Raw genomic sequence first — 27543 nt, 5'->3', positions numbered from 1 at the left:
TTTAGTGTTGCAGGTGGTCGCAGTATTCACCTGGGTAGTCTAATTTATAAAGGTGCATGATACTGTATTTGTTGAGTATGTTTTCTGTGTCACATTTTAAATCAGAAAAGAACAGAGTGCCTCATTTGGACTTGTGGTGTTTGAGTAGATGTACTATGATACTGGCAGGTTCCTATTTATGTCATGTCATTCACTTCATGAACCACACAACACATTTACTGTCAACATTTGTTTTGCCCCTGTGTCAAGAATCCTATTGCTTCAGCATGTGCAAGGACTGTTACGTTTTATTGTTTATGCAAATAATAAAAAGTGTCACCCAAACGGAACTGACATTTATTGTTTGTATGATTTTTTTCTATTGAAACAGATTTCTCAGAATCATAGGGCATTTAGGACACAAGCCAAAAGTGTCAGACAGACAGAGTTCACACACCCAACTAACAAGTTTAGGTTTCTATCATGATACTGTGTAAATGTTACCATATAGCGGTTTGATGTGTCACACATTTATTCAAAAGCATGAGAATTCATACATGGTGAATGTATCCTACAGAGAAGGTAGGGGCAGTTGCAGCAGTCGGTCCCATCTACAAAATGTATTTATTTATTCATTCATAGCAGCACAAGATGTTTTCTCTGATCAATCCCCTTTTCCATTGCTTGGGGCATCTGGAAAAATGCTTGTCCGGTGAAGAAAAGGTGAGCACTACCATCAGTCCTGTGTCATGCCAACAGTAAAGCATCCTGAGACCATTCATGTGTGGGGTTAGGCTACTTCTCAGCCAAAGGGGTGATGGGCTCATCCACAAATTCACTGCAGAATCATGATTTACTCCCACACTCACATTTAAACTCTGTTTATTCGATCAAGTCAACGTTTCGGTCTATTGACCTTCATCAAAAATGTTGGTCCTGATGCAGGTCAATAGACCAAAGTGTTGACCCAATAAACACAGCTTAAAGCAGAAGTAAGCGGAATATTTGTGTTAATATAAATCTTAAATTAAAACCCAAAATTGAAATTTCACTCATTATCTAGGCTACTCACCCTCATGTCGACTAATATAAGGGCTGGGAGAAGTTTTATCCGTGTTTCTCTGAGTTACAGGGGGTCTTGGTGTAGCAGTGCATGTCCAACTGTCAAGCTTGTTTAGCGGAAGCTCCTCTTCCCGGTTCGTCAAATTTGACGAACCGAAGCTTCCGCTACAAAACAAGCTTGAAATATAGACTTATTTAATTTTTTTCTGGACAATTTCGCATTTCGGGGCTTCAATACAAGACGGACATTACATACGAGCAGCATGGAGGTATTTGGATGTTTTTTGGTGTGTCTTTAACTCAGAGAAGCCACGGAGGACTCTGAAACTTCTCCCAGCCCTTAGTAGACATGAGGGTGAGTAAATAATGAGTGAAATTTCAATTTTGGGTGAACTATCCCTTTAAGCCTCACTCACAATTATTGCGCCCAACACAACCATGAACAAAGAATGGCACCAAAACATCCTCTGAGAGCAACTTATGATCCCCAACCATCCAAGAAACTTGACAAACTTGATGTACCGGTAATTGTCAATAAAAGTCTTATGAACACTTATGAAATGCTTTATATGCAGTTATACTTATGTATATCATCGTAACATCTGACAAAAGATCTAAAAACACTGACACTTTTTGGCCACAACTGTAGGACTAGTAGTAGTAGTAGTAGCAGCACTTGCGTGTTTTTTACCTGCAGGCGGCGCTGTGTGCGTTCAGCGAGCAGCCACCACCGCCGCGAGGCCGAGAGGAAGAAGAGTCCATGGTGTTTTCCTGGGCGGATGGCCTGCTCTGGATCTAGCTTGTCAAAACCTGCACTGAACCGAGAGCAACGTGGGATAAAGTCAGTGAAATGTGTGTTGAAGCTTGTTATTGTATCATTTTAAGTGTAAAAGTATATCGTTGTACGCGATTAGCCGAGAGAGAGGGGAGGAGGAGGCCTGTAAATCACAGCTGATATAAGAATAGTGTTGTGTTGTGTGATTGCCTCGCTATCAGCAGCAGCAGCAGCAGCAGCAGGGCTAACACCAGTAACCTACAAGAAGCCATATGATCGCTAATGTAAGCAATTTACAAAATAATAAACAAAACATTTCTTACTTCTGCGAGATGCTGCACTTTCGTTCGCAACATTACAACAACAGTGGTGTAACACTGCTGTAACAAATATCGCACGGAAAGCACTCGAGTGTGTGTGTTTTTAGCCGATAAATAACCCAATTTAAAAAACGTGATATTAAGCTTTAATTAGCGAAGTTAGGTCTAAGTTAGATGACATGTTTTATTTGTTTCTTTCTTTGTGTGTAATTGTTTTTGCCTTCGGTCTTTCACTTGCGTAACAAATCACTGGTTTACTGGTCAAATGTCGGTTAAGACAATAACTAACTCGTTTCACAGGTCGTTGAAAGTTAACTTATCACACTGCACTGCACGTTAGCACGAAGCTAATGCTAACGGCTCTAGGCGTTTGAGAGCCGTTAGCATTAGCATTAGCATTAGCTGAGTAACTTTGAACGGCAGCCAAGCACAACAACAGCGAGTTTATTTCCAAGTTAACTAGTCAACAAACGCGATTCGACCGGTAAGAACAAATATTGAATCACAAGAACAGACAATTGAAGGTTGTTTTTGTTTTGTTTTATATATATATTCCAGATTAGTTGAGCCCCGCATGTGTGAATTTAACGTTAGCATTATTGGTTGTAAATGTAGCACCTTGTTCTCTGCTCGATGGTCAGACACACATACACACACACTCAGTCTGGGTGAAAGTACACGCTTACACACACAGATACATAGTGTACAGAAGCTGCAGCAAAGGTCCTTGTCTTTGCGTTTCTTATATAATAATATCATTTTGTGTTCAATAATAACTCCAAAAATAATTCATGTTATGGTGGTTCACACTGTTTTGTCATTACCGTCAAGTGTGTTTATTGGTGTGAGGAATATGAACCCATGCTAGACAAGTAGGTTTCCTAATGCTGTAACGTTACAATGCGGTTTATTTATGCCGGAAAGAAATGTGAGCCATAGCTATCCCGAAGAGACTTGTGACGTGTGCAGATATAAACAGCTTTACTGATTAAAAAAAAACAAAAAAACGAAGAAATAATCCAACTTCAACTCAACTAACTAAAATAATTTGGTACTTAATGTGTTTTATATCCATTGCTGTGCACATGCTACTATTCCTGTTGGTAATTTCTCTGTTCAGTATTTGGTGTTTGACCTTAAGACCTTTAAGTGGAGGTGTTCTCCCTGACATTTACTTACATGAATATTATTAATGGCTAATTAAAACCTGGCCACTGCGTCATCTGATTTCATTTCCCCTTGGTAAAATTAGTAACTTGTCATCCACTGGTGTCATATTAACAACATATGTTCACAGAATGATACAGCCAATGCATTTCAGAGCCATATAATGTCGTAAAGATTTTAACCCATACCATCAGTGCGGTAGAGAAAAGGTCATTGAATTCATTGAAACATGACAATCGTAGACCTAAAGCTGCTGAGGCTGCAGTATTATAACTGAGCTTATATTTTAATTTGTGATCTAGAGATATGAATCATAGGTTCTTCTTTGCAGATAATCATTTGTTTAAACCAGAGCAGTCTTGAAAGCATGTCTTGATATTGTGTTCATACATTTGTTATTACACATTTTATTGCATTTTACGTCAAATTTGTTAGAGATGTTAATAACAGGAGAAAACTTAAAAAATTCTCATATTTAGACGGCATGACATCATCGTTTCAACGTAAACACTAAGGTGGCGTTTTGAGATTTACCCACTCTGGAACCCGTTTCCAAAAAAAATACAGTTTTGGCGTCACAAAATGTGGCTGAAACCCCGAAAAGATTTGAAAAAACACCAAACTGTTTCTGTTTTTAGTATCGTAAGTATTTGAAAAAAGGCTAAATATGTCTAATTTGTGCTGCTTCATTTAATTCCTCAGGTGCTGTTTGGGTTTGCTGTGACTGTGACTGAGACTTAAAAAAGGCCCAAAAGAGAAATCCACCATTCCCCTCCCCGACCTCTTGTTCCTGGTCCTCTTTGAAACACATCTCTCACCATGAATGAAGTTAATGTAGTCAGAGAGGGTTGGCTCCACAAAAGAGGTAAGGTGGCAGTCACCATGCTCACAAAGGCTTAATAATGAATTTATTAAAGCGTTATACATGTAAACCACGGCTCAATTTGGTAAATACCTTGAATTGTTATTGATCTGAAGGATTAATAGTAAAATGTCAGTCGTGATCCTGTTGATTTAAATTCATACTCTCTCTCTCTCTCTCTCTCTCTCTCTCAGGTGAATATATCAAAACATGGAGGCCCAGGTATTTCATCCTCAAGAGTGACGGTTCCTTCATCGGCTACAAGGAGAAGCCCGACCTGAACGACCAGACGTCACCACCACTCAACAACTTCTCAGTCGCAGGTTTGTTAAAGCAGATATCAGCTTCACGGCCGTTTCGGCTAATGCTGCGTTCAAGGCAGGCTTTTGAAACCGTAAGTTACAGCTTCAAGTCACAACTACGACTTGGTAGCGTTCCAGGTAACCCGTAGCTCGTGTTTTTACCATCCTGTTGTCTGTGAAAGTTCCCTATAACGGCCACTCGTAACTTCCGACCTGTGAACTCGTACCAGATCGAACTGGTATGACTTCACAGGAAGGAAAAACACAAAGTACGAGTTTCTTTGAACGCACCATGAGTTAGCAGCCCCCGCCCTTGTCAGGCATCAATTGGTCCTCGTGCTACGTCACCACATTCACGCGCATCCCTTGGCTGCACACACAGCCCTTCATGCCGTTCTCTCTCCTCATTGGATAACACTTGTATCCCACAAGGAAAATTTTCTCCTTGGGTTACAGCAGAGCAGAGTGACGGAGAGACTCGTGTTTAGACTGAAATACTTCATGTAAGTGATTGCTGACGGAAAATAGGACTATTTAGGACTTATATTAACAAAAACATTCCACTGATATCTGCTTTAAGATGAAGGTTACTAAGATGAAACCATCAACTGTATTTTTTTGATGTTGTAGAATAATCAGTTGGATGTTTTGAGTTGCATGCTTTTCCAGTATTCAGCAGCGTCCTTTAAGCATCCTACCGTCTTTGTTGTGTATTTCACAGAATGTCAGTTAATGAAGACAGAAAGACCTCGGCCCAACACATTTGTCATCCGTTGCCTACAGTGGACCACCGTCATTGAACGTACCTTTCATGTGGACAGCAATGAAGAGAGGTAAGAAAAGGGAAAAAATATAATCTGCTGAGCTAAATCTGCCATATTTACGACAATTTTATTGTATTTTCATTAATATTCACAGTCCCATTCAAATAAATTAAATTGATGAAAACACTTAATGTGATGCCTAAATGGTTCAGTAGCATCCTCAATTTCTGAGGTTTATTTTTTTTACTTCTCAGGGAGGAGTGGATGCGGGCAATCCAGTCCGTGGCAAATAGTCTGAAGATGCGAGAACAGGAGGAGGACGAGCCGATGGATGTGTTTGGGTCACCCAGCGAAAGCAGCTTGGAGGAGATGGAGGTGGCGATGTCAAAGTGCCGCAGCAAAGTGGTGAGATTATAATTTTTTTGGAGGGAAATAGAAGATTGAGAGCTCTAGTGTCTGATTTTCTTTTCAACTTTTTTTGTCACTAGAATTTCTATCGTACTAATAATTCATTAATCAGCAGTTTAGCTCTAAAACATGACATTACGTTGTCAAAGAAATACTTTTTTGTAGTGAGTTTTTCATCTGTGCAGCCAGCGAAGCAGAGCAGACTGCTTCCTCTTGTCAGCTTCCATATGTTATACTGAGATTATGAGTTGGCCAGACGTTGAGCTCACGCAAGAACAGTTTTGAATTTTTCTCCCAACGCTCTTGTATTTTGTAAAAGTGAGGTATTGCTCTAGAAAACGTTCCAACAAACTTGCCCTAAATTGCCTGTTTCAACCTGATGAATTCCATTTGTACGTGACAAGGCGTGCGGTCATGAGATTAGGATAATCGATACACCCAAACATGAGGAAGTATAGTGATGCATGCATGCAGACACAGTGGCCTGGTGCCCTTCAACACTTATTAACCCTGCGTCTGTTAAGATCCCAGAGAGTAATATATTGTACTGGTGGTGACTCTGCAAAAGGACAGGAGATATCCTAAACAGCAAACAGTGACAAACAAAGCAGCAGGGAGGAGACACAGGCTGCAGTGTAATAAGAGGAAGCAGAAGTAAGTGCGGGTACCTGAGCGAAGCTACAAACCTGCTCCACCAATCATCTTTTATCTCGCCAGCGTCCACTGTCTTGTAAACAAGATGGACGATTTGAGGCTACAGATTAGCAAACCACCAACCATGTGGTCATCTGTATCATGATGATAATAAATAGAGACCTAGCTGCATGAAAACATCCCAGAGATGCAGCTGTGGCCCTCTGCGCCCTCTATCTGGATATATCTGGATATCCGACTCTGGCGAGATAAGATGCGGTGGTGGTGTGTACATAAACAACAACAGCTTCAGCGAAGGGCCAAACCAGAATTATCTGCCCACACTCAGGTCACATGGGTTGTACAGAACAGCAGCAACAGCACAAAGGCTGATGATACCGTTCCTGGACAAGTGAAGTCTTGAAAGCTTGTGCCGACCAGACCATAGATATATATAAGAAGACTAGATGACTCACCCACCGCTGCTGCCCAATGACAAAGCGTAGCCAGTACGGCGGCCATCGTGGGACGGGCAACTCTCTCCCTCAGAGCATTAAGCCTCAGCTGCATGTTCTGCTATAATGACCACAACCTGCTCAGTTTTTGTCCGATTTCAAAACGGTTTGATTTTTTATGATCTTCTATGCAGTTATGATGCAGCATACTTAAAATCACTGATCATTTTAATCATTTACTTTTTTTTGTAAAAGTAACATTATGCAAATAGTTAAAGTAATAGCTACATACTGATTTATTTTTCACAGAGTTATGAATCGTTTTTTGAGTGAAGATGACTGGATCACGTATCTACTGCACTGTAACTGCAGCCAGAGTCAGAGCAATTTGCCTGTTCAAATATGGCCGACTGTGAGCTACGCCTGCGTGTAGTCTGATCCACCCCCTTGGATCAGACGGCATCAACCAGTTGCAAAAGCACAGCTCCGACCTGCCTGACAGCCGCCACCATGTGGCCAGACCTAACCCTCCTGTTGTCCTCCTGGGTCAAGGAAGGAAGGAAGGAAGGACAAAGGGAAAGATAGGAGGAAAGAAGGAAGTGAAAAAGGAAGGAAAGATATATGGAGGGAGGGAACAGATTGGGTCAATTGGGTCAAAAAGGAAGGAAGAAGTAAGGACAGGGCAAAATGCAATATCCTTTTTCTGGACTAATGTTTCTATATGTTTTTATACTTATCTCATGTGATGTTTTTATAGGTTTTATGTTTTGTATTTATTCTGTCTTGTGTGGTACCACAGCGGAGCAGCAACGTGAATTTCGTTGAATTTTTTTTCAATGACAATAAAGGCAATCTAAAGATGAAGGGAAGGAAGGAAGGAAGGGAGGGAACAGATTTGTTCAAGGAAGGACGGACGGACGGAAGGGAAAAAGGAAGGAAAGAAAGGTGGAGGGAGGGAACAGATTCGTTCAAGGAAGGAAGAAGAAGGGAGGAAAGAAGGATGGGAAAAGGGATTGTGGAAAGAAGGAAGGATGGAGGAAGGGAACAGATTGGGTCAGTTTGACCCAGAAGGACAACAGGAGGATTACAGCCTGAATGATCACTGTCCTGCTGCTTTCATGCCGATAATCGTGAAATGCCATGAAAGACTGACACTGTCCCACATCGACACCTCTGTGATAACAACATACTGTCTCAGGACGGTGACTTAAAGGGGAATTCTCTTTTTTTTTTTACAATCTGGTCCTTATTTCTAGCATAAAATACGATCATTTACTCACCCAGATAACTTTTGGTGTCATTACGAGTCCTTCCGACGAAATTAGATCCAGCGCTCAGAGATGACATCATCCAGGTCAGAGGTCAGTAGGTCAACCTACAGACCCCGGATGTTGATAACAGCTAACCCCGGACTCAGAGGGGAATAGCACTAGCCTATCATAACAAAATATTGGTGAAATAAACGAGTTTCGCGACAGATAATGTGTTATTTACAGGGATGCAAACAGCGCGCCGAAAAGCGAAACTCGCTTTTTTCATGACCAATTAGGTGACTTGTGTGAATCGTTCAGATCCGAAGAGTTTTTGTTTTTGGGAGGGGGGGGGGGGGGGGGTCTCAGCGTCTCAGCTGGGGGGGGGGGTCTCAGCTGGGGTCAGTAAAATGTTTTTCTAACAGGCTGACAGTGACAATCACGTGAAACTGAGGCGAACTCATTCATGGTTGTCTCTGGTTATAGCACATTATATAGGCCTATATGTCCATTACACACTTTTAGGCCTTAAAATGTCTTACATTTGTTGAATTATTGTGTTCAAGACTTAAATAAGACAGCTCTTAAATTTTCGTATGCCCACCATGGGCGAGCATTTCGCTCGCATTTGCCCCTAAAAAAAAAAAAACATGTGTGAACCAGGAAAATCACAAAAAGGAAAGAGCACAACCTGCGATTGGTCAAAAACTACAAATCCCACAATCCTCTGGCCTCAACAATAACAGTAGTTAGTGTAAGTAAGGGAGAGTGGAGCTGTCGGTGAAAAGAGGAAACAACGCCACGTCTGGTCCTGTTCTATGTTGTTCGTTCACACCGTCACCGTTTATTCGTTACGTCCGCGGTGTAAAAGGCCGTGACGCAAAGACGCGATTAGGCGCGAGACGCGGTAGACGCGACTTTTTTTTTTTGCGACGCAATACACCCGATTCTTTTATGGCGACGGGACCTTCGCGTCTTCGTCTATTTCATCGTGTTTGGTCTCAAACACGAGGAACGCTTTTTTTTCGCGCGAGCTTTTACGCGCAACCAAACACGAGATACGCGAGATAAGCGAATTAGCGCTCGTTTTCACTCGTTTCAAAAAAAAATTCACGAGCCCGCCTATTTTCACTACAACAATTTTTTTTTTCTTTTTTCAAAGGAGGTTAAATCGAAAGCAACTGGACTTAGTTATTTACTTATTATAACTAAGTCCAGTTGCTTTCGATTTAACCTCCTTTGAAAAAAAAGTCTAGGAAGACGTTTCACCTCTCATCCAAGAGGCTTCATCAGTTCATGTAGCATCTGACCAGGCTGGGACTGGTCCAACTATCTGGTGTGGAGACTCAGTATAAGTCCAGTTGCTTTCGATTTAACCTCCTTTGAAATACTATGACCTGGACAAATGATAATATGCACAGGCCTACAACAACATTTCTGCTCTCACCAACCATGGTTGAGGTCACAACGCTGCGCTGTAGCTGCTCTGGAAGTCCGAGACACTGAGGCCAAAGAGGAGCAGTGCGTCGCTGTGTCGGACTGTTTGGATTTAATGAAGAAGCTGCACAGAGTCAGGTGAGCAGAAGCTGCCCCCCCCCCCCCCTCACCGTGGAGCCGCTGCTGTCTCACAGCCGCCACCGACCCCTAGAATAAAACACCACCGACCCCTAGAATAAAACACCACTAAGCCGTGGACGGTCGCTGCGTGGATAAAATGCTGACGACCAAAACAGCCGCCACCAGGTCACTGACTGGAGAGTTTTAAAGTCGGCACATGAACGCAGCTCAGACCGGCCGGTGCCTCAGCGCGGTGATCAGCAGGACGCTATAGCCTACCCAGTACCGGCCAGCTCAGTACGGGGGGGGGGGGGGGGGGGGGGCGATAACGTGACGCACAGTATACTGTTATGAGACACATTATGCATCCCAACTGTCTTTTTTTTTAGAGGATTTTTTTTTTTTTTTTACCAAGAATGCGCCCAAAAAAATCATGATCCAGGGGCCAAAATTCGAAACAAATATATATATTTTTTTAATCATAATTCTCATTATTCTCCTGATGTCGGTTTAATGTAAACAGATTGCGCTGATATGCGTCATGTGACAGCGGGGCAGAGCTGCAGCTGCTGTGCTGTGATGGACCTGATCAGACTGGTGGTGGTCCACAGTCAATCAGTCCCAGAGCCTTCCTATTCACCTCCAATGTAGACGCGACGTGCGCGCTCGTTACCCAAAGCGGCGCGTATCCGCGTGCATTCGGTGCGACGGCGCCGCCGTTTTTCCCCCCGTGCATGTCCGTTGCTGTGTCAGGCAGGTGTCTCCCACGGAGCTCTGCCCCGTTTCAGAGGTGAAGGAGAGACGTCGCCTCCGCGATGTAGAATGTGTTCAATTAAAGTGAAACTAACACATTATATCGGCCTATATGTCCATTACACACTGAATGGGATGTTAAATCCCATGTCTTTATTTCTTCAGTTTATTTTAATAGTAATAATTATGACTAACATTCAGTGAAGACCTAAAAATCAGTATCTCCAAAATTGAAATATTGCAATGGTTTTTATTTTTTTAAAGCATTTTTAATATAGAAATGTTGGCCTTCTGAAAACTGTCCATCTATATGCACTCAATACTTGGTTGGGGTTGAACTACTGGAAATAGACTTTTCTGTGATATTGTTAATGGTGAGCCCCCCCCCCCCCACGACAATTCCTCTCTTTTTTGGTCCTGACCCGTTTGCATCCCTGTATTTAGAGGCTGCATTGTACTGCCCCGTGTACTCGCATTATATGGATATACGCGGCTCTCGGCTGGATCTCGTTTCGCTGGCACGACTCTCACTTTTGGACATTTCAAGTTTTGAAAATATTAGAAAAACATTAGTCCTAAAAGAACAAAATCCAAGCAACAACAAGAAGCACAGCATTCTGACGAGGAAAACCCATCTCTCTCTGAAAATGTACTATTCTGTTGACTTGTATTTGTCGAGATGAGCACTTAAAATACTTAAAATCCACATTACTAATGAATTCTCACACACCCACTTCGTACTTTTTTCTTTTTTTTTTTTTTTACAGAATATGAGTGACTTTGAGTACCTCAAGCTGCTTGGCAAGGGCACATTCGGGAAGGTGATCCTGGTCAAGGAGAAGTCCACAGGAGTACATTATGCCATGAAAATACTTCGCAAAGAAGTCATTATAGCCAAGGTGAGTAAGCTTGTTACTATGACCACGAGTTACCATGAGAACACACACTGGTTTTCATTAACTTAACTTCAAAACATTGTCATGTGTTTCTTAAATTCCCAACCTGATTTCGATCATTAAGTGCAACAAAAGACTCGACTGAACAGGACTTTACACTGGATTCTTACTTAGTACTTCAATGATAAGTATTGTGATATAACATTCCCCAAATTATCATGTCAATCAATGCTCCAAGTAATTAATTTCTATGGCCAGAAATTAATCAGAAGCTACAATTTACATCACAAAAATAGATGTTTACATTGTGCAGGTTATAATTGATATAAAACGTTCTGCTGATTGGCAAGTAAGCATTTCAGGAAAATTATTATTAAGATAAGATGAGATAAGACCTACTGCATAAATCCCCGAAGGAAATTCATTTGTCTGGCAGCTCATCTACCATAAATGTCATGAATTAGATTTATTGTAATTCATTTGAGTATTAACTGTAATTGTTATTGTAATAAAAATCAAATGATGATGATGAGTCGGTGCTGAGCTGCAGGCTGCGGCACGAGGTGGAACTCTGAATAAACCGGTCTTGAGAATCACTGATCTGACACCAAGTCAACACACACAGTAAATTTGCATAGATGCACAAAACAACACACAAAGCAGGCAGTGTGCAGGATCTGCGGTTAGCGAGGTAACTTCATGTTTAATCACCGTGCTGAACTACTAAACTGCTTCAGGACAGGTAAAGGTAAGAGGATCAGTTTGAAGCCTTCCAACACACCAATCAGATCCCTGGAAGAACTGAGTCACTCTGGACCGGGACAGAGCAGTTTACAAGAAAGTGACAAGTAATAACAAGCAGTAGATGGATATTGACATAAACCTGTTAAATTTTTTTTGCTGTTCCAGACACTGCATGTGTTCACTCTGAACTTAAAACAGAGCTTCTAACAAACAAAGTACCGTAATTTTCGGACTATAAGCCGCCCCGGTGTCCCAGCTCTCGTCTCTGCACACCGCAACACAAATTGTTCTGCCTCCTTTGAAATGCAACACAAACGTGCTCTGTAATCTGTAATTTATTGTTCATGACGGTTAAGACTACACAAACACACACGCCGTAACATCGTATATGTTATGTAATGTTATCCACCGCTATATTTATTGATTTTTCGCCGGCTTCGTTGTAAACAAATGCACATGGGCGAGAGGAGCGTAACCAAAACAGCGGAAAGGCGAGCGGACTTGCATAGTTCTCTACTGTCTTTCTGTGTAAATATACAACATGAAAACCTGCCGCTTATATACAGGTGCGCTCAATAGTCAGAAAATTACGGTAGGAGTTTATCAAACAAAATAAATATAATTATCATATCTTAAAGGGACAACGAGGAGTTTCTCCATCGGCAGAACGAAAAATTCCGTGACAATAAAAAAGTCTCATATTAATGTGGATGAATCTACGTTACCACTTGTTAATGGGCCCATTTTCGATAAATATATCGTTTTGTCTCTATCGTTATTTTGTTATTATTAGTGGTGGCGGAGATGCTGGTTGAGCTGACCAGCGTTTCCTTACTTTCGGTTTCATGGTGAGTCATGAGAATAACGCCGCCGAATCTCTGTTTATGGTCAGAACTACGACGGTATGTGATTGTCTTCCAACCTCTGACTTTAATTCTTCATGAATGAAAACATTCTTGGCAAGACGTCCGCTGTGTGCCGGTGTGTGCGCGCGGAGGCTCATGGTAAATGTAGTATGAAAACACTTCCCTTTCCAAAACTCCTCGTTGTCCCTTTAATTTTCATTGAACAAACTGCAGCTTAGAATAACCGGGGCGATGTTGCTTTGCTCGGCTGTTGCTGACTCAGGATCAAAGTGAGAGACCGCTGTGAACATCACCTGCATTCTAGCACCACAACTGCCTGAACATTCGGACGCTTTCCATCTCAGATTGAAACAGATATGGTGTCAAACCACTGTGTCGCCATCTCGATGCCTGTCACAGTTTATACTATATCGCATGTATTTAATCTTCACGATCACAATGTCTTTGTTGACAGGATGAGGTGGCCCACACAGTTACAGAGAGCAGAGTGTTACAAAACACACGACATCCCTTCCTCACGGTGAGAGTGCTGCACTTCTTTGTACCGTATGTCTTGCACAAGTTTCAAAAGCTGTCAGCGCCGAGCACCTTGTGACTGAGTTTACCACTGAATATGAATAGTGTATTGTTTGTATACAGTTTGTTTTTGCCATATATTTCCATCACTTTGATCCAGACCGAGATACACTCACAGAGTCTTATTGTCTTTATTAGGAATGCCTCAATATTCATGTAAGCACGAGTACTGTTGAAGGGGTTTCAATCAATGAAACATTACGCTTTAGTTTTTTCTGTCACTGGAGATGGATTTTTAAAAAAAATTTAATTTACCATTATTTTCTTAGATGTTAGCAGCCCACATACAGCTCAGATACTAACTATCTCTAAATCTGAAATGTTGGTTCCTCATTTAAAGGGATAGTTCAACATTTTTGGCAATTTGGCCCATTGCCATAATCCCTATAGTCGTAGCAGTAGGTTCGTTACCTTTAATTGTCGGTGCAAGCTGTTTTTAGAACGGCAGAGCAGAGCCGTGAGCTGCTCAGAGCTACGCTACGGAGACTCATGGGATTTCTTGGTTTCCCTCATCAAACTCATCAAATACACAATCCAACAACCCCAAAACGCTCTGGTGGACAAGTTGTGACCTGCACATTCACCACGCTATGAGATAATAACAGAACGTTACCAGACAGAGTTGTTTTAGAGGTAAATACATGCAAAACCGCTTATGTGCGTTGCCTTCAGGGACAGTTTTTTTTTTGTCTCTGAATTTACCTCAAAAACAACTCCTTCTCGTAACGTTGTGTTATTATCTCATAGCGTGGTGAATGTGCAGGTCACAACTTGTCCACCAGAGCGTTGTGGAGTTGTTGGATTGTGTATTTGATGAGTTTGATGAGGGAAACCAAGAAATCCCATTAGCCTCCGTAGCGTAGCTCTGAGCAGCTCACAGCTCTGCTCCGCCGTTCTAAAAACAGCTTGCACTGACAATTAAAGCTAATGAACCTACTGCTATGACTATAGGGATCAGGGTTTTTCCTGCGTTCAAAATTGCGTGGCGGCCGCCTCCACCTTATTTTGTGCCGCCCCCAGCGATATGCAGGGTTTTTTCTGCATTATAAATTTTGAGGCGGCCGCGCGCCTGAATCTTGATTGAAAATCAATGAAAGCTCAGTGGCGCTGTTTTCAACCAGAGACGTTCTCAACTCGACCGCAGCAGAAGGGGTGCGTTTGATTTAAACTCCGGGCCGGGCCGCAAGGTGACGTTGACGCGCTGCTTGTGTGCCCGCGGGGGCGGGGCTCATCGGGGCTCCGCTCCGTTCAGACGTTGTGCTGAGCGTGAACGCACCTCACCAGCGCAGAGCGTGAAGAGAGAGAGAAGGAGACGCGGTGGTGTCCTTTGCAGCTTGGTGACAGGACTTCGGGTACCCGTAAAAGCCGACTCCCAATTTACTGCCGGTCCCAAATTTTTAATAACCATGCTAGCGTTTCACAAACTCTCATCTCCGCCAGTCAGCCTCTCAACCTGCCGCCTCTCTCGCGTGTGGGCGCACCGCACGTAAACACACTGTTTTTTTTTCTTCTGTCAGTGGGAAACACTGATCAAGCTGTGCGTACGCACAACTCTCCGCAATATTTAAGCAATATATCACGACAGGCCGTGGTATATGCTCATTATACCACGGCTATATATATATATATAGATCTTGGTGGTAGTAGCAAATATTCTACTACCCCCCCCCCCCCCCCCCCCCCCGCTGCCGCCTCAGCCGAAGTTTTGGCCAGGAAAAACCCTGGGGATTATGGCAATGGGCCTATTTGCCAAAAATGTTGAACTATCCCTTTAACGAACAGGAATATATCCACCAGTTAGCAAATATGTTCAAAACAACTCCTTGTGCTTTGAAATAATTAAAATGTTTGTCACATTTGATCGTGGGCTTTTTTGTAATTCTATTTCCCTACATGTGATGGTAATGAGTTGGACTGGGGGCAGTGTAACACGTGCAGTACTGATTCACCATCTGTTTTACCTAACATCTTCATTTTCTTCCTTGCAGACACTGAAATATGCCTTCCAAACCCACGATCGACTCTGTTTTGTAATGGAATACGCCAACGGAGGCGAGGTGAGACTCTGCATACACACACACACACATCCCAGTCACGTGGAGATACACTAATGTCATTTGGTGTCAACAGCTTGCTGCGCACATAGAGGTTTTTTTTTTCTAACCGGCAAATGCCTCACCACCTGCTCTCGCCTCTTCCAGCTCTTCTTCCACCTGTCACGGGAACGAGTGTTCACAGAAGACCGGGCTCGCTTCTATGGTGCCGAGATTGTGTCGGCGCTCGAATATCTGCATTCAAATGATGTCGTTTACCGTGATCTGAAGGTGAATACTCATTCATAAGTAGTGAATCTATGTGTAATATTATATTCACAGGGTATTATTGGGTCTCTACTAAAGCTGAGTCCAATGTGATACCTGTGTTTTCATGACAAAGGAGACCAGTGACGTAGGTGTGTGTGTATAATAACAGCTAGAGACTATTACAACTCTCAAACAACTGAAGGTCACGGCCCAGAAATGTGAAGTACGTGAGCTTAAATCATTTATAGGAATTCAATTTGGAGAATGCCACACCTGACTGTCACATGACGCAATCCACTAAAAAGAAGATGCCTCACTCTGTTTGAAGAAAGACGTCCAATCTTTTGGTTCTGCAGGGATGTTAGAGTGAAGCTCTCAAACTATCTTTGACCAGTGCTAACAGTGGTGTCCTGAGAGCACACACACACACAGACGGACAGCAGCCAAGTTTAATTTAGGTTTGTCATCAAGTTACTCACAGAATTAGTGACAGTACACACAACGTATCGCTAGTGACGTTTGTCATTTTATCCTGTGAAAAATAACTCCACAGCGGCTAATATGAGAAGCTGGTAACATTTCATTAAAATCAGCATGCACTGCTGTACAGAAGTCCTCTATTAGATTTTAAAAAGTGACTTTTATTCTCTCCCCAGATCTTGTAAATCGTCTTTACATTGGACTTTGTGTAAATATCCATTAAAAATCCAATCGATAGAGACTAGAGCAAAAAGTGAAGAAGAATGAACCTCAGGTTTTGTTTGTCTGGCCTGTAGCAGAACTGAGCTGCTGTGGCTTCTCGTCAGTATCGGTATTTCTAATGACTCACCAGTTCGGCTCAGGATTGTTTCTGTGAATGAACAGAAAATCGCAGCCATGTCCTGATTGCTTTGTATTAGTTTACACTCAACAATCACAACATCCCTGTTTCATAACATTGTTGGCAAACCACGAAGCCAACAACATGTCTCTTTCTCGTCATTGGATACTTCACAATGACTGTGCTTGCTTGTTACCATGTTGGTAGTGGTGGGTAGTAGTAGGGATGTCACGACAGCAGACATCTGATAGTCAGTACACCTCCTAATATGTTGACTGAGACATTCATTTACCAAGTAAGTGTTACATTCTGACAGATGACAGGTGAATAGTGGTGACAGTAGTGCACTAACATTGTGAGCACCAAGCTCACTTTATGAGCTGGTGGTATGTTAGCTATGTATGAATGAATCATGAATTTCCCCTTGGGGGTTCATTAAGTCATTCTTAAGGAGTGGCAAACCAGTTACTGCACTCTCACTTGATGCTACAACTTTGAGTGGTGTTTTTGTTATTATTAACCGTGCTCGCCGCCTTCTTCTCTTCAAGTCTGATGTTGCTTGTTGGGTTAATACACACAGTACCTCTGATACTGCAGAACAACAAGTACCATCTCATTTTGACATGAACTTGGTACCGGAGTGTGAGGTCTCATGACATCCCTCGTGGGCGGAGTAGTCTGTACTCAAGTAGAAGCACTGTTGGTCTATAACAACATTAGTACAGGGTATCCATGGGGTCTTAAAGTCTAAAATTTGAAAATCAAAATTTTAGGCCTTAAAATGTCTTAAATTTGTTGAATTATTGTGTTCAAGTCTTCAATCATTTTAGACAGGTCTTAAATTTTCTTATGCCCACCATGGGCGAGCATTTCACTCGCATTTGCCCCTAAAAAAAAATACATGTGCGAACTGAGAAAATCACAAAAAAGAAAGATCACAACCTGCGATCGTTCAAAAACTACAAATCCCACAGTTCTCTGGCCTCAACGCACCAATAACAGTTACGTGTAAGTAAGGGAGAGTGGAGCTGTTGGTGAAAAGTGGAAACAACTCCACACTGGTCCTGTTCTATGTTGTTCCTTAACACCGAATTTTCGCTTTCGCGAACACACCGTCACGTGTCGTTTATTCGTTACGTCCGCGGTGTGAAAGGCCATAATGCAAAGACGCGATTAGCCGCGAATTTGCGACGGGACCATCGCGTCTTCGTCTATTTCATCGTGTTTGGTGGTCATCAGGTTGAGTTTTATTTACATCAGGCTGATTATCATGATAATTAATACATACTTACTTATACTAGTAACAAGCCTGTAAGTTCAACAAATCAGTATATGCTACTGTGATTTAAAGCAGAAGTAAGTGATATATTTGTGTTAATATAAGTCTTAAATAGTTATATCTTCCGACAGCAATCACTTACATAGAGTGTTTGGACTGAAACACGGGTCTCTCAGTCCCTCTGCTCTGCTCTGAGCCGAGGAGAAAACATTTATCGTATCCTACAGTTTTTATCCAATGAGGAGAGAGAACGGCATGCAGGGCTGTGTGTGCAGCCAAGGGACGCCGTGAATGTGGTGACGTAGGGACGAGGACTGTTATGGTGCGTTCAAGGAAACTCGTATTTTTCCGACCGTGAAGTCGTACCAGTTCGATCTGGTACGACTTCACCGGTCGGAAGTTACGAGTGGCCGTTATAGTGACTTTCACCGGTAAAACAGGTCGGAAAAACACGAGTGGGTTGCCTGGAACGCTACAAAGTCGTAAGTTGTGACTTGAAGCTGTAATTTACGATTTCAAAAGCCTGCCTGGAACGCAGCATTAGCGAAAACGACCGGATCACTCACTTCTGCTTTAACTAGCCTAGTTAAATAAAAAGATGTAGTTTAATACCATAATATATAGGGGTGACCAAAGGCCAATTTATTTACTTCATGTGTCAAATATTGTGTTGGTCATAATACAGAACAGGTTGTAGCTCGTGTCTGTTGATTAAACAAGTTGAAATATTTCCATGTTTGTCTATTCTGGGTCACATTAGAAGTTATCACATTTCAGGCCAAAGGTGAAGTGTTGGTGTTTTTACTGTTCTCCAATGTTAAAACTCGCTCCCCAATTTCTTTTTGTGCCCCCAAATAGTTTACTTTAGGCGTGCTCCTTGGGAAAAATGTTATGGTAGAGCCCTCGCTACCGTAAATGCTCAATAAAATGCTCCTGCGACACTTCATTGTGCTTTATTGAATGTATTTTCAACTACAAACAAGCCTAACACGCAACTTATATATTGCAATCAATTTCTAATTTTGTGACTCCACATTTCTTTTGTATTGTTTTTTTATTTGTCATGATATAGGTCTTAAATTTCATCCATAATGGTCTTAAAAAGTCTTACATTTGAGCCGGTGAAACCTGCAGAGACCCTGTAGTAAAAGTAGTTATCAATATAACTAACCTGAGTTAGAATGTAAAAGTGTAAAATCAAAGGATCTATTATGTTCCCCTGATTAAAGCTAAATTCAATTCCCTGAATGATATTTATGATCATGAGAATCAGATTTGATGAGTGTTTTATTTCATTCTGTTGCAGCTGGAGAATCTGATGCTGGACAAAGACGGCCACATCAAAATCACTGATTTTGGTCTTTGTAAGGAGGGAATTACTCCGGACGCCACCATGAAAACCTTCTGTGGAACTCCTGAATATCTCGCACCTGAGGTAAGATGCTGAAAATGAGCTGGTAACGTGTCACATCTTGCCTCTTCTTCTTTTAACACGGTGCCCGAAACACAAAGGTTCAGAAGTGTGGCCTGCCACTGAAGGTTTTTCTTCGGCAGCCAGAGCCCATCACGTGACCTCTGCTGCATCGCTCGCACGCTCTCATCAACTTGTAAGAAGCAAAGATAACATTTTTCTAGATTTAGACTTGCTTGCAACAGAGGGGTCATCTGTTTCCTTCCCTTTTTTTCCCCTTCATCTTTCTTGAGAGTAGTGGACACTTGTTTTTTTTCCTGCAGATGTTTAGTGACCTCTTCTGGACATTTCGAAGAACTGCACATGCTCTCATTACATCATTGGGTATTTTTTTCATGTTTAAACTGGTTCTGCATGGAAGTAATCCTCCCCCTTCCCTCCCTGTGATTGTTAAAAACAGGTACTTACAGTAACAGGTGGTGAGTTATTCATTGGCCCTCCCCCTTGTTCCATGTGGGTGATGTTGAGCAGGCTATTTTTGCCTCGTGCTGCTTGTTACTTGTTATCTATTAAAAAACCTGTGTTGGACCTAATCACTAAGGCCCCTGTGTGGCACTGAAGAATAACAGCAAATTGTCTGATTCTTTATTCTGATATACTTCAGACCAAAGATCAATTTCATCTCAGGAAGTCATCATGAAACTATACAACACACAAAAAAATATAGGTTTAGGTGTGAGAAATGTGCAATGTAGTGACTTCTCTACTGCCACTGTTGTCATTAAAGCCCCAGTGTGTAACTTATTTGGCTTTTTATTAGCAAAAATCAAATATGTCTTTCATAAATAGGTATTACACTGAAGTGGAATCACACCCACATACAAATGAAAGCTTTCTGGTTCCTTAGAATGAGTTGTTACAAGTCGTTACAAATACATAAGTGGGCGACGCACCGAACCGAGGCGGCCATGTTGCATCGCCATTTTTTTACGTTGAGTGACAGCGTGACCGTAGGTAACCACGGAAACTCAGCAGCGCTGTCGGCTCGGCCTGTTAAAACTGTCACCACTGTGTAGTGTGAGGAAGGACGGAGGCACTGGTGTTGCATTCAGGTGCAGTCAGGCAGACGGCCGTCGGCAAACCAACCGGATGTCATTTTACTCCACCAGAGAAAGACGGTAAAACAATACCACATCACCATGACAACATATTGTCAGGCCTGTATTGTTTTGCCTCGTGCTGGCGGACCACTTGTTTACATAGACGCTTGTTTATCCTGTTACATGCAGCGTCTGTTGTCTGTCTGACGTCTGCCCCATTTCACGTGAATGCAACATCAAGAATACGTTCAGATATGCAACCGCACCGCTAGATGGGGGGAATTCCTACATATTATACCTCTTAAAGCAGAAGTAAGCGGAATATTTGTGTTAATATAAGTCTTAAATAGTTATATCTTCCGACAGCAATCACTTCTATAGAGTGTTTGGTCTGAAACACGGGTCTGTCAGTCACTCTGCTCTGCTGTAAGCCGAGGAGAAAACTTTCCTTGTATCCTACAACCTTTATCCAATGAGGAGAGAGAACGGCATAAAGGGGCAGTCCTCTCTGTGTGTGCAGCCAAGGGATGCGCCTGAATGTGGTGACGTAGGGACGAGGGCGGGGACTGCTAACTCCATCTGCTGACAAGAAGTTAGCCAAAACCACCGGATCGCTTACTTCTGCTTTAAGTAAACAAATGTCTTGTTTTCCCCCTCAGGTCCTTGAAGACAACGACTACGGCCGGGCCGTCGACTGGTGGGGTCTGGGCGTGGTGATGTATGAGATGATGTGCGGCCGTCTGCCTTTCTACAACCAGGACCACGAGCGTTTGTTTGAGCTCATCCTCATGGAGGAGATCCGCTTCCCCAGGAACCTGTCTCCTGAGGCCAAGTCCCTGCTGGCAGGCCTGCTCAAGAAGGATCCCAAACAGAGGTGTCAGTTTGACCACACTCATCTTAACTAGGGCTGGGACGATATGCTTTTCTCCCGATTCGATTCTTCTACGATTTTTTTGGATGGCGATTCGATTTAAATTGCGATTCTACAATATTGCCGATTCTCTCTATTTTTGGTCTTTAGCATTTTTAACATTTATCTGCACACAAATACTGTAGGAGCCTATAAATGAACATACTCCATTATAAAGTGAACTTAAACCTGTACACTCTGTATGTAAAAAAGGCTAACAAATGCACATTGCACAATATTTAACCCCCCCCCCCCCCCCCCCCAAAAAAAAAAATAATAATTGATTTAAAAATTGTCAAAAAGATATCGCGATATTTATGTGAATTGATTTTTTCTCCCAGCCCTAATGTTAACTCTGCGTGTCCGTCGCTCTTGGAAATACCTGCTTGATTTCTTACACGATCTTGTTTTTGTTACTCACAGGTTAGGCGGAGGGCCCAACGATGCCAAAGACGTTATGACTCACAAGTTTTTCATCTCCATCAACTGGCAGGATGTGGTGCAGAAGAAGGTACGACATTATCGATCGGTTCTCCATAAGTTGTTGTTCTTTTTCAGTCAGCTGCGAAGAAAGTCACTAATTTCTGCAACAATTTGTTACTTTATTACTCCAAAATCTGTGGGGAAAAGTAGGTTTCTTCTTCTTTCTTCTTACTAATACTACTATTATCATACAGCTACTGGTCCTTTGTCCCCATCTGTGACATAGATGAGTTGGCACCATGATTGTTTCAATTGGTTTTTTTCACATTTCACAATAATGTGACAACACTACTAAACTTCTTGACTTTGGTCACTAGAGTTTTGACACAGTTTTTCCATCGTTTCATCTCTATTTAGCCTGTTGTTGATCCAGGTAGATAGAGATGACTGTTGATCCAGGCAAACACCCAACATGACTACTGCAGAGTCATTTGACCTGGGAGTGAATGACGCCTACACTCTCTCACTCTGACAACAAAAGCCTAACGTATTTGCTTTTAAATGAGTGTTTACACATGGATTATAGCTAATTGGAACACCTTGCCTTCCAAAGCCAACAGCGTCTAAACAAACAGTAATGGTGCAACGTTGTAAAGAGAAAACAAGAACGGCTTTCAGTAGAGAGCAATACAAGAATGTCTTATTTCACATGCCTTAACTGGATGTGCACCTACATTACCTCCCTGGCTCATGCTGTGCACTGTGCACAACACTGTGATCTTAAAGAGGAACTATGCAAGATTTGAACCTTAATTAAACAGCTTTGGAGTAATTGTGATGGTTGAATGACTTGTTACTGGGAGAAAGGAGGCTCTCTGCCTTCCACCTATAGCGTCTCTTGGCCGAAAACCAACCTTGCAAGATCAGCGGCTCCGATCCGGCGTCCCAGAGCTCATTTTGTGAGAAACACGCCCGGTAATCCGTAATCTCTTGTTAACATTACCCGCCTCTGTAGACATCGCTCCACGGATTGCCTTCTCGTCGACTTCATTAAAAACAAATGCACGTGGCCAGGGAGGAGGGTTAGCTGTGAGTTTATATATGACAGTAAAAACGTGCTCCGAAACTGTCGGGGGAGCTCCGTAGAGAAAAAAACGTCCAAAACAGAGAAAAGGTGACCAGACTTGCATAGTTCCTCTTTAACATTCAGTACGTTTACATGCAGAGCTTATTCGAGCTATGCACCAAATTCGATTTTGGCGTCTAATCGGACTTCTGTCCTTGCCCCAGTTTACATGCAACTGAGAAAATCGAATAACTGACGGGAACGTGTTCCTCCTCCTCAACACCAGGTGGCGGTAATGCATCGTTTCTGCGCGTTAATACGGCCTCTTTTCCGGTTGACCTGTTAGCCAGGCGGCAGACCGGCATTTTTGAACAACAGCACGATAATAACTTGTACAACTTCATCTCATACGTAATGTGCGCGTTATTTATTGTGCAGATAAGGTGCACGCTATCTATCCCTCGTGGTCGTGGTGATTTCAAGAGGCAGACAAGACAAGAACGCTGTAACGCTACAACAACAGCTTCTGCGACCGGCTTTCTTGGATGTTTTTGTTCCGGGGTCTTTACGCCAGTGTGGGGGGTGTGGAGCATGGGCACATGCATTGTCCAGTTAATCTCCGATTAAGGCGTATACATGCCGGAGAAAGTCGAATTCCAATCGCATTATCTGGGTGTCTTATATAGATATTAGTCGGACTAATGTTGTTCAGTTGTAGTCGAATTAAGGCAATAATTCGGTTTTCTAAAGTGTCATGTAAATGCACTGATACTGACAGCACAGTGAACCTCTTGGGTCTTTATAAATTCAGCCCCTAGGCCCATTGAATCATGGGTTTTTGTTTGTTTTGGTAACTCCTTCCTGCCTTTGCACACATATGAAGGGATTTGTAGGCATTGAGTTATGTTCTCCACTTCAACCAATCCTCTCTTTCTCCCTCAGCTCACACCTCTCTTCAGACCACAAGTGACATCAGAGACAGACACCCGGTACTTTGATGAAGAGTTCACAGCACAGACCATCACTCTCACTCCACCAGACAAGTGTAAGTGTCCTCCACCACCACCACCACCACCACCACCATCATCATCATCATCATCATCCACACTCAGGTTCTCGGTCGTGAAAACGCTGACTTGCTGTCTGCTGTCTTGTTCTTTACAGATAACAATCTGGACTGTGACGATTCTGGCCAGCAAGCACATTTCCCCCAGTTCTCCTACTCCGCTAGCATAAGAGAGTGATAGCATCTCACACACACATGCACACACACACACATACACATACACACAGACACACACACAAAGAAAAAAAAACACAAACACAATCATATACAAAAAAAACACATGAGGCATGAACACCTTGGCATCATCCATTACGACTATACAAGGACGAGAACCTCCATCTATAAAGTGGTTTTTGGTCCTTGCAGGATCCAAGTGCCTCAGCTGGTGGCCATATTTCTCTATAGACATCCCCTCCATCCACACTACAGACAAAGCCCGGCCGCACTGGCTGTACTGTATCAGACTGGACTTCAGTACCTCACATAGTCAGCACAACTCAACAACAACAACAACAACGCAATCAGGACTGTCTGTAGCACCTTTCAGATGGCCTATAAACAGCTGCTGCTGCTTTTTTCAGACTGTACAACCACCAGTCGTTTTTTTAAACGTTGTCCTTTTTATGGTCTTATTATGAGAAGCCATACAGCTCCTACATTATGTTTCAAAGTGCTCTTCTTCAGAACTAGCTGTTACCACTGGTGATAAGACGTATATGAGGGAGGAAGAAAATCGCGTGGCAGTTTGTTGGGTGTTGTTCTGTTAAGGTGTGTGTGGATTTTTTTTTGTGTGTTTGTTTCTTTTGTTTGTTTGTTTTTTTTTCTTTTTTGAGAAAATGTGGGCATCAAATCTAAACTGTTTTTTTTTTATTTTATATATATATATATACTACACTTACCCGCCGTGCATCAGGAACAACAGATGATTGAGAACACGTGATGATCAAAGTGTCTTCATGGAGAAAAGCTTTAACAAAGCGAAACATGAGCGTCGCAGAGAGAGAGGCTGTCCTTTTTAAACTGTATGCAATGAAAACAAATCATGTGTTTATGACTTTGCTCTCAGACTGTGATCTTTGTTATAACAGATCTGTCAAGTGTGACACAGCAATTACTTGGGATTGGGAATACCTTAATGCACAAGGTGTATATGTTATTTAAACAATGTTTCTTTTTTCTTTTTTTCTTTTTTTTTTAATTCAACCACATTTTCGATCTTCTCGATCAGCTAAATACACACCAGCCATGTGATTTAAGAGACTCAATAAGCACTTAATGATTGAAAGCAGACCTCATTTTGTTTTTCAGTTGGCCCATGTTCATAATGTAGCTGAAAGCTTCCTGAATTTATGTCAGTGCTCGTTATTGTTGTTCTTATTATATATAACAAATATCAAAGACTGTCGGATACCAAAAGTTGTCATCAAATATCTGGTCAGATTCATAATCCTGTTGACCTCTTTTTTTCTTTTTTTTGACCAGATAGTTTTCAACATTTGGCCAAATTTTAAATGATTTCATATAATTTCTACATTTTTTTGTATAGCTTCCTCTGTTTCAACAGCATCATTTAGCATTTGAGAACTTTCTTTTCTCTCTATCTTTTTTTTTTGTTTGTTTTTTGTTGAAAAATATTCAAATGTACAAAATTCAAAGTAAAGTATTGCCATATCAAAGGCACAGGTGTTTTATCAGCACTACTGTTGAAAATTGTCCAAGTATAACCAGCCCTAGCGCAAAACTGATTTCATAGCACTTTTGGAGAAAACGTGTTAATAGTAGGAATGTCGTGCTTTTCTTGGCATTCAGAGCTAATACACTCATACCTATGTTATAGCTTGTCCTATGTAGCCTTTCTGTGAGAGCCATCTTTCCTCAAATAATAACTCCCTTTGCTAAACTTAACCTGCTGGAGATTTTTTTATAAGTTCGAGGCTGTTGCTAACAGCTCATACATTATAATATTCTCCTGGCCACTATCTGTCATCTCTCTGTAAATATTACTATTCTTCCAATGCTCCGGTGCATCCAAACTGCTGCTTTTCAGACTTGAGCATACCACTAGATTTGATTGGACAGCAAAGAAAGAAAAAAAAAAGAAAAAACTCATCCAGCGAGCTGTGCATATCATGAACATGGTCCATTGTGAGATTTTGTGTTTGAGTGCAATGTGGACTTGCGAGACTGTCTCTCTTTTTTCTCTTCCCGTCTTTTATTAACAACATCTAATGGTAACCAGTTAGGGGTACACCATTGAGATTTGCAATACTGGGTGTTATACTGTACATGCAAATGCACCCAACGTTGTGTTGGTGCTACACTGTTGTGTCACTTGTAATTAAGAGCCGGTGCAGAAATCCTGCTCAACTTCCCTTTGCTCACAGAGCCTTCTACCACATATGCTGTTTTGAAATAATTTCCGTTATTTTTTTGTCTTGTTTATCTCGTAGTTTTACTCCTCGACTTGCTGTTTTCCCCTTCGTCCTTCCCCTCTCCCCCTGAACCCGGTCTCAAATTAAGGAAAATTCATAATGGTTGAAAGAAATGTATGTTTTTCAGTTACATTATTCTATTAAAACAGTTCATTTCTACTTGTCTATGAATGTAATTCTGAAAGACAATGATCCAATACACCTTTTTAACTGTCTTAATACACTGTGGTGTCTCACTTCTTTTCTTATTTTTCATGCTCTGGACGATGCTGCAGCTCTGTTGTTCCACTAGCACTTGCTGGGATAAAGTGCTGTGCTATGAGTCGAGAAAGGTTTTGTAAATCCAGCCTTCAAGTTGCACATCCTGACACCTTTAACTTATCTGTGTCCTGACAGCATGAGGTAGATGTTACCGGATGTTAGCAGCAGCCAGAGGTAACAAAGAGCAGAGCTGTTAATAACGGTAATAACAGCCCTGACACACACTTGTATGACACAATATGGATGGTTTGTCTTGTACTTACCCATTTTGCTGCTTCCTATTCATCAACTTCAAGGACTAAATGTAAATATGCTGCTTTATGTGCCCGGCTCGCCCTATGTCAGCTGGATTTGTCTCCAGCGCCTCCCCAACGCACAATATGAGCACAGATAAGTGGTATAGACAGTGGAGGGATGGATTGATATCAGTGGTCATAATGTTGTGAATATAATCAATGTATCAAAAATTAGAAAAATGCCCCTGCACAGCGAGCGAACAGTCGAGGTGCCGGTAGTGTAGCGTTTCTATTGTCCACTGTATGGAGGATCTATGATTTATCAAGCAACGTGTTTCGCATCAAGGCTTCTTCAGGCTCGTGTTTGTGTTTGGACCAGGAAGTCAAGGGTTTTTTAACACAGGAAACGGTACTCAGTCAATCACATTTACATAAGTAATTAACAGGTGAAACACATATTGGACAGACGAATTTCAATGGCTAGGAGGGACTACCATTATACCATGTTGAAAATATAGGTAAAAAACATTAAAATTCGTTAAGCAGCTTCACATTAGATTAAAGGGATAGTTCACCCAAAATTGAAATTTCACTCATCGGGACAATTTCGCATTTCAGGGCTTCAATACAAGACGGACATTACATACGAGCAGCATGGAGGTATTTGGATGTTTCTTGTTGTGTCTTTTTGTTACGAAGACAATTGGTATCCATTTGCAACCGTTATATACCGCACTGCTACGCCGAGACCCCCTGTAACTCAGAGAAGCCACGGATAACTCTGAAACTTCCCCCAGCCCTTGGGCGTTAGTCGACATGAGGGTGAGTAGATAAAGAGTGAAATTTCAATTTTGGGTGAACTATCCC

General features: G+C 42.0%; 1 protein-coding gene across 2 annotated transcripts; it reads left to right on the top strand.

Moving 5' to 3' along the window:
* The first annotated feature begins 1768 nt into the window (after positions 1–1768).
* On the top strand, positions 1769–26398 carry LOC310996914 (RAC-beta serine/threonine-protein kinase-like). Of its 2 annotated transcripts, none has more exons than XM_083986450.1 (14): positions 1769–1882; positions 4006–4168; positions 4360–4488; positions 5189–5300; positions 5486–5636; positions 11055–11186; positions 13248–13313; positions 15358–15426; positions 15571–15693; positions 19078–19206; positions 20942–21156; positions 21616–21703; positions 23624–23726; positions 23846–26398. In XM_083986450.1, the coding sequence occupies exons 2-14, from the start codon at positions 4123–4125 to the stop codon at positions 23923–23925; spliced, it is 1443 nt and encodes a 480-aa protein (XP_083842576.1). In that variant the 5' UTR covers positions 1769–1882; positions 4006–4122; the 3' UTR covers positions 23926–26398. The 2 variants fall into 2 exon arrangements, with proteins under 2 accessions (XP_083842576.1, XP_083842575.1); XM_083986449.1 differs by having other exon boundaries at positions 1781–1893.
* The last annotated feature ends 1145 nt before the right edge of the window (positions 26399–27543 follow it).

Source organism: Trachurus trachurus (assembly GCF_905171665.1).
Source record: "Trachurus trachurus genome assembly, chromosome: 14".
NCBI classification, from domain to species: Eukaryota; Metazoa; Chordata; class Actinopteri; order Carangiformes; family Carangidae; genus Trachurus; species Trachurus trachurus.
The sequence above is the reverse complement of the archived record's forward strand: the minus strand, read 5'-3'. Positions and strand labels throughout refer to the sequence as shown.

Bases quoted from the DNA above. Each gene is read 5' to 3' on its own strand.
- LOC310996914 (XM_083986450.1), top strand. From the start codon at position 4,123: ATGAATGAAGTTAATGTAGTCAGAGAGGGTTGGCTCCACAAAAGAG. The intron at 5,637-11,054 runs GTGAGATTATAA...TTTTTTTTACAG, and splicing joins CAAAGTGCCGCAGCAAAGTG to AATATGAGTGACTTTGAGTA. The intron at 19,207-20,941 runs GTAAGATGCTGA...TTTCCCCCTCAG, and splicing joins CTGAATATCTCGCACCTGAG to GTCCTTGAAGACAACGACTA.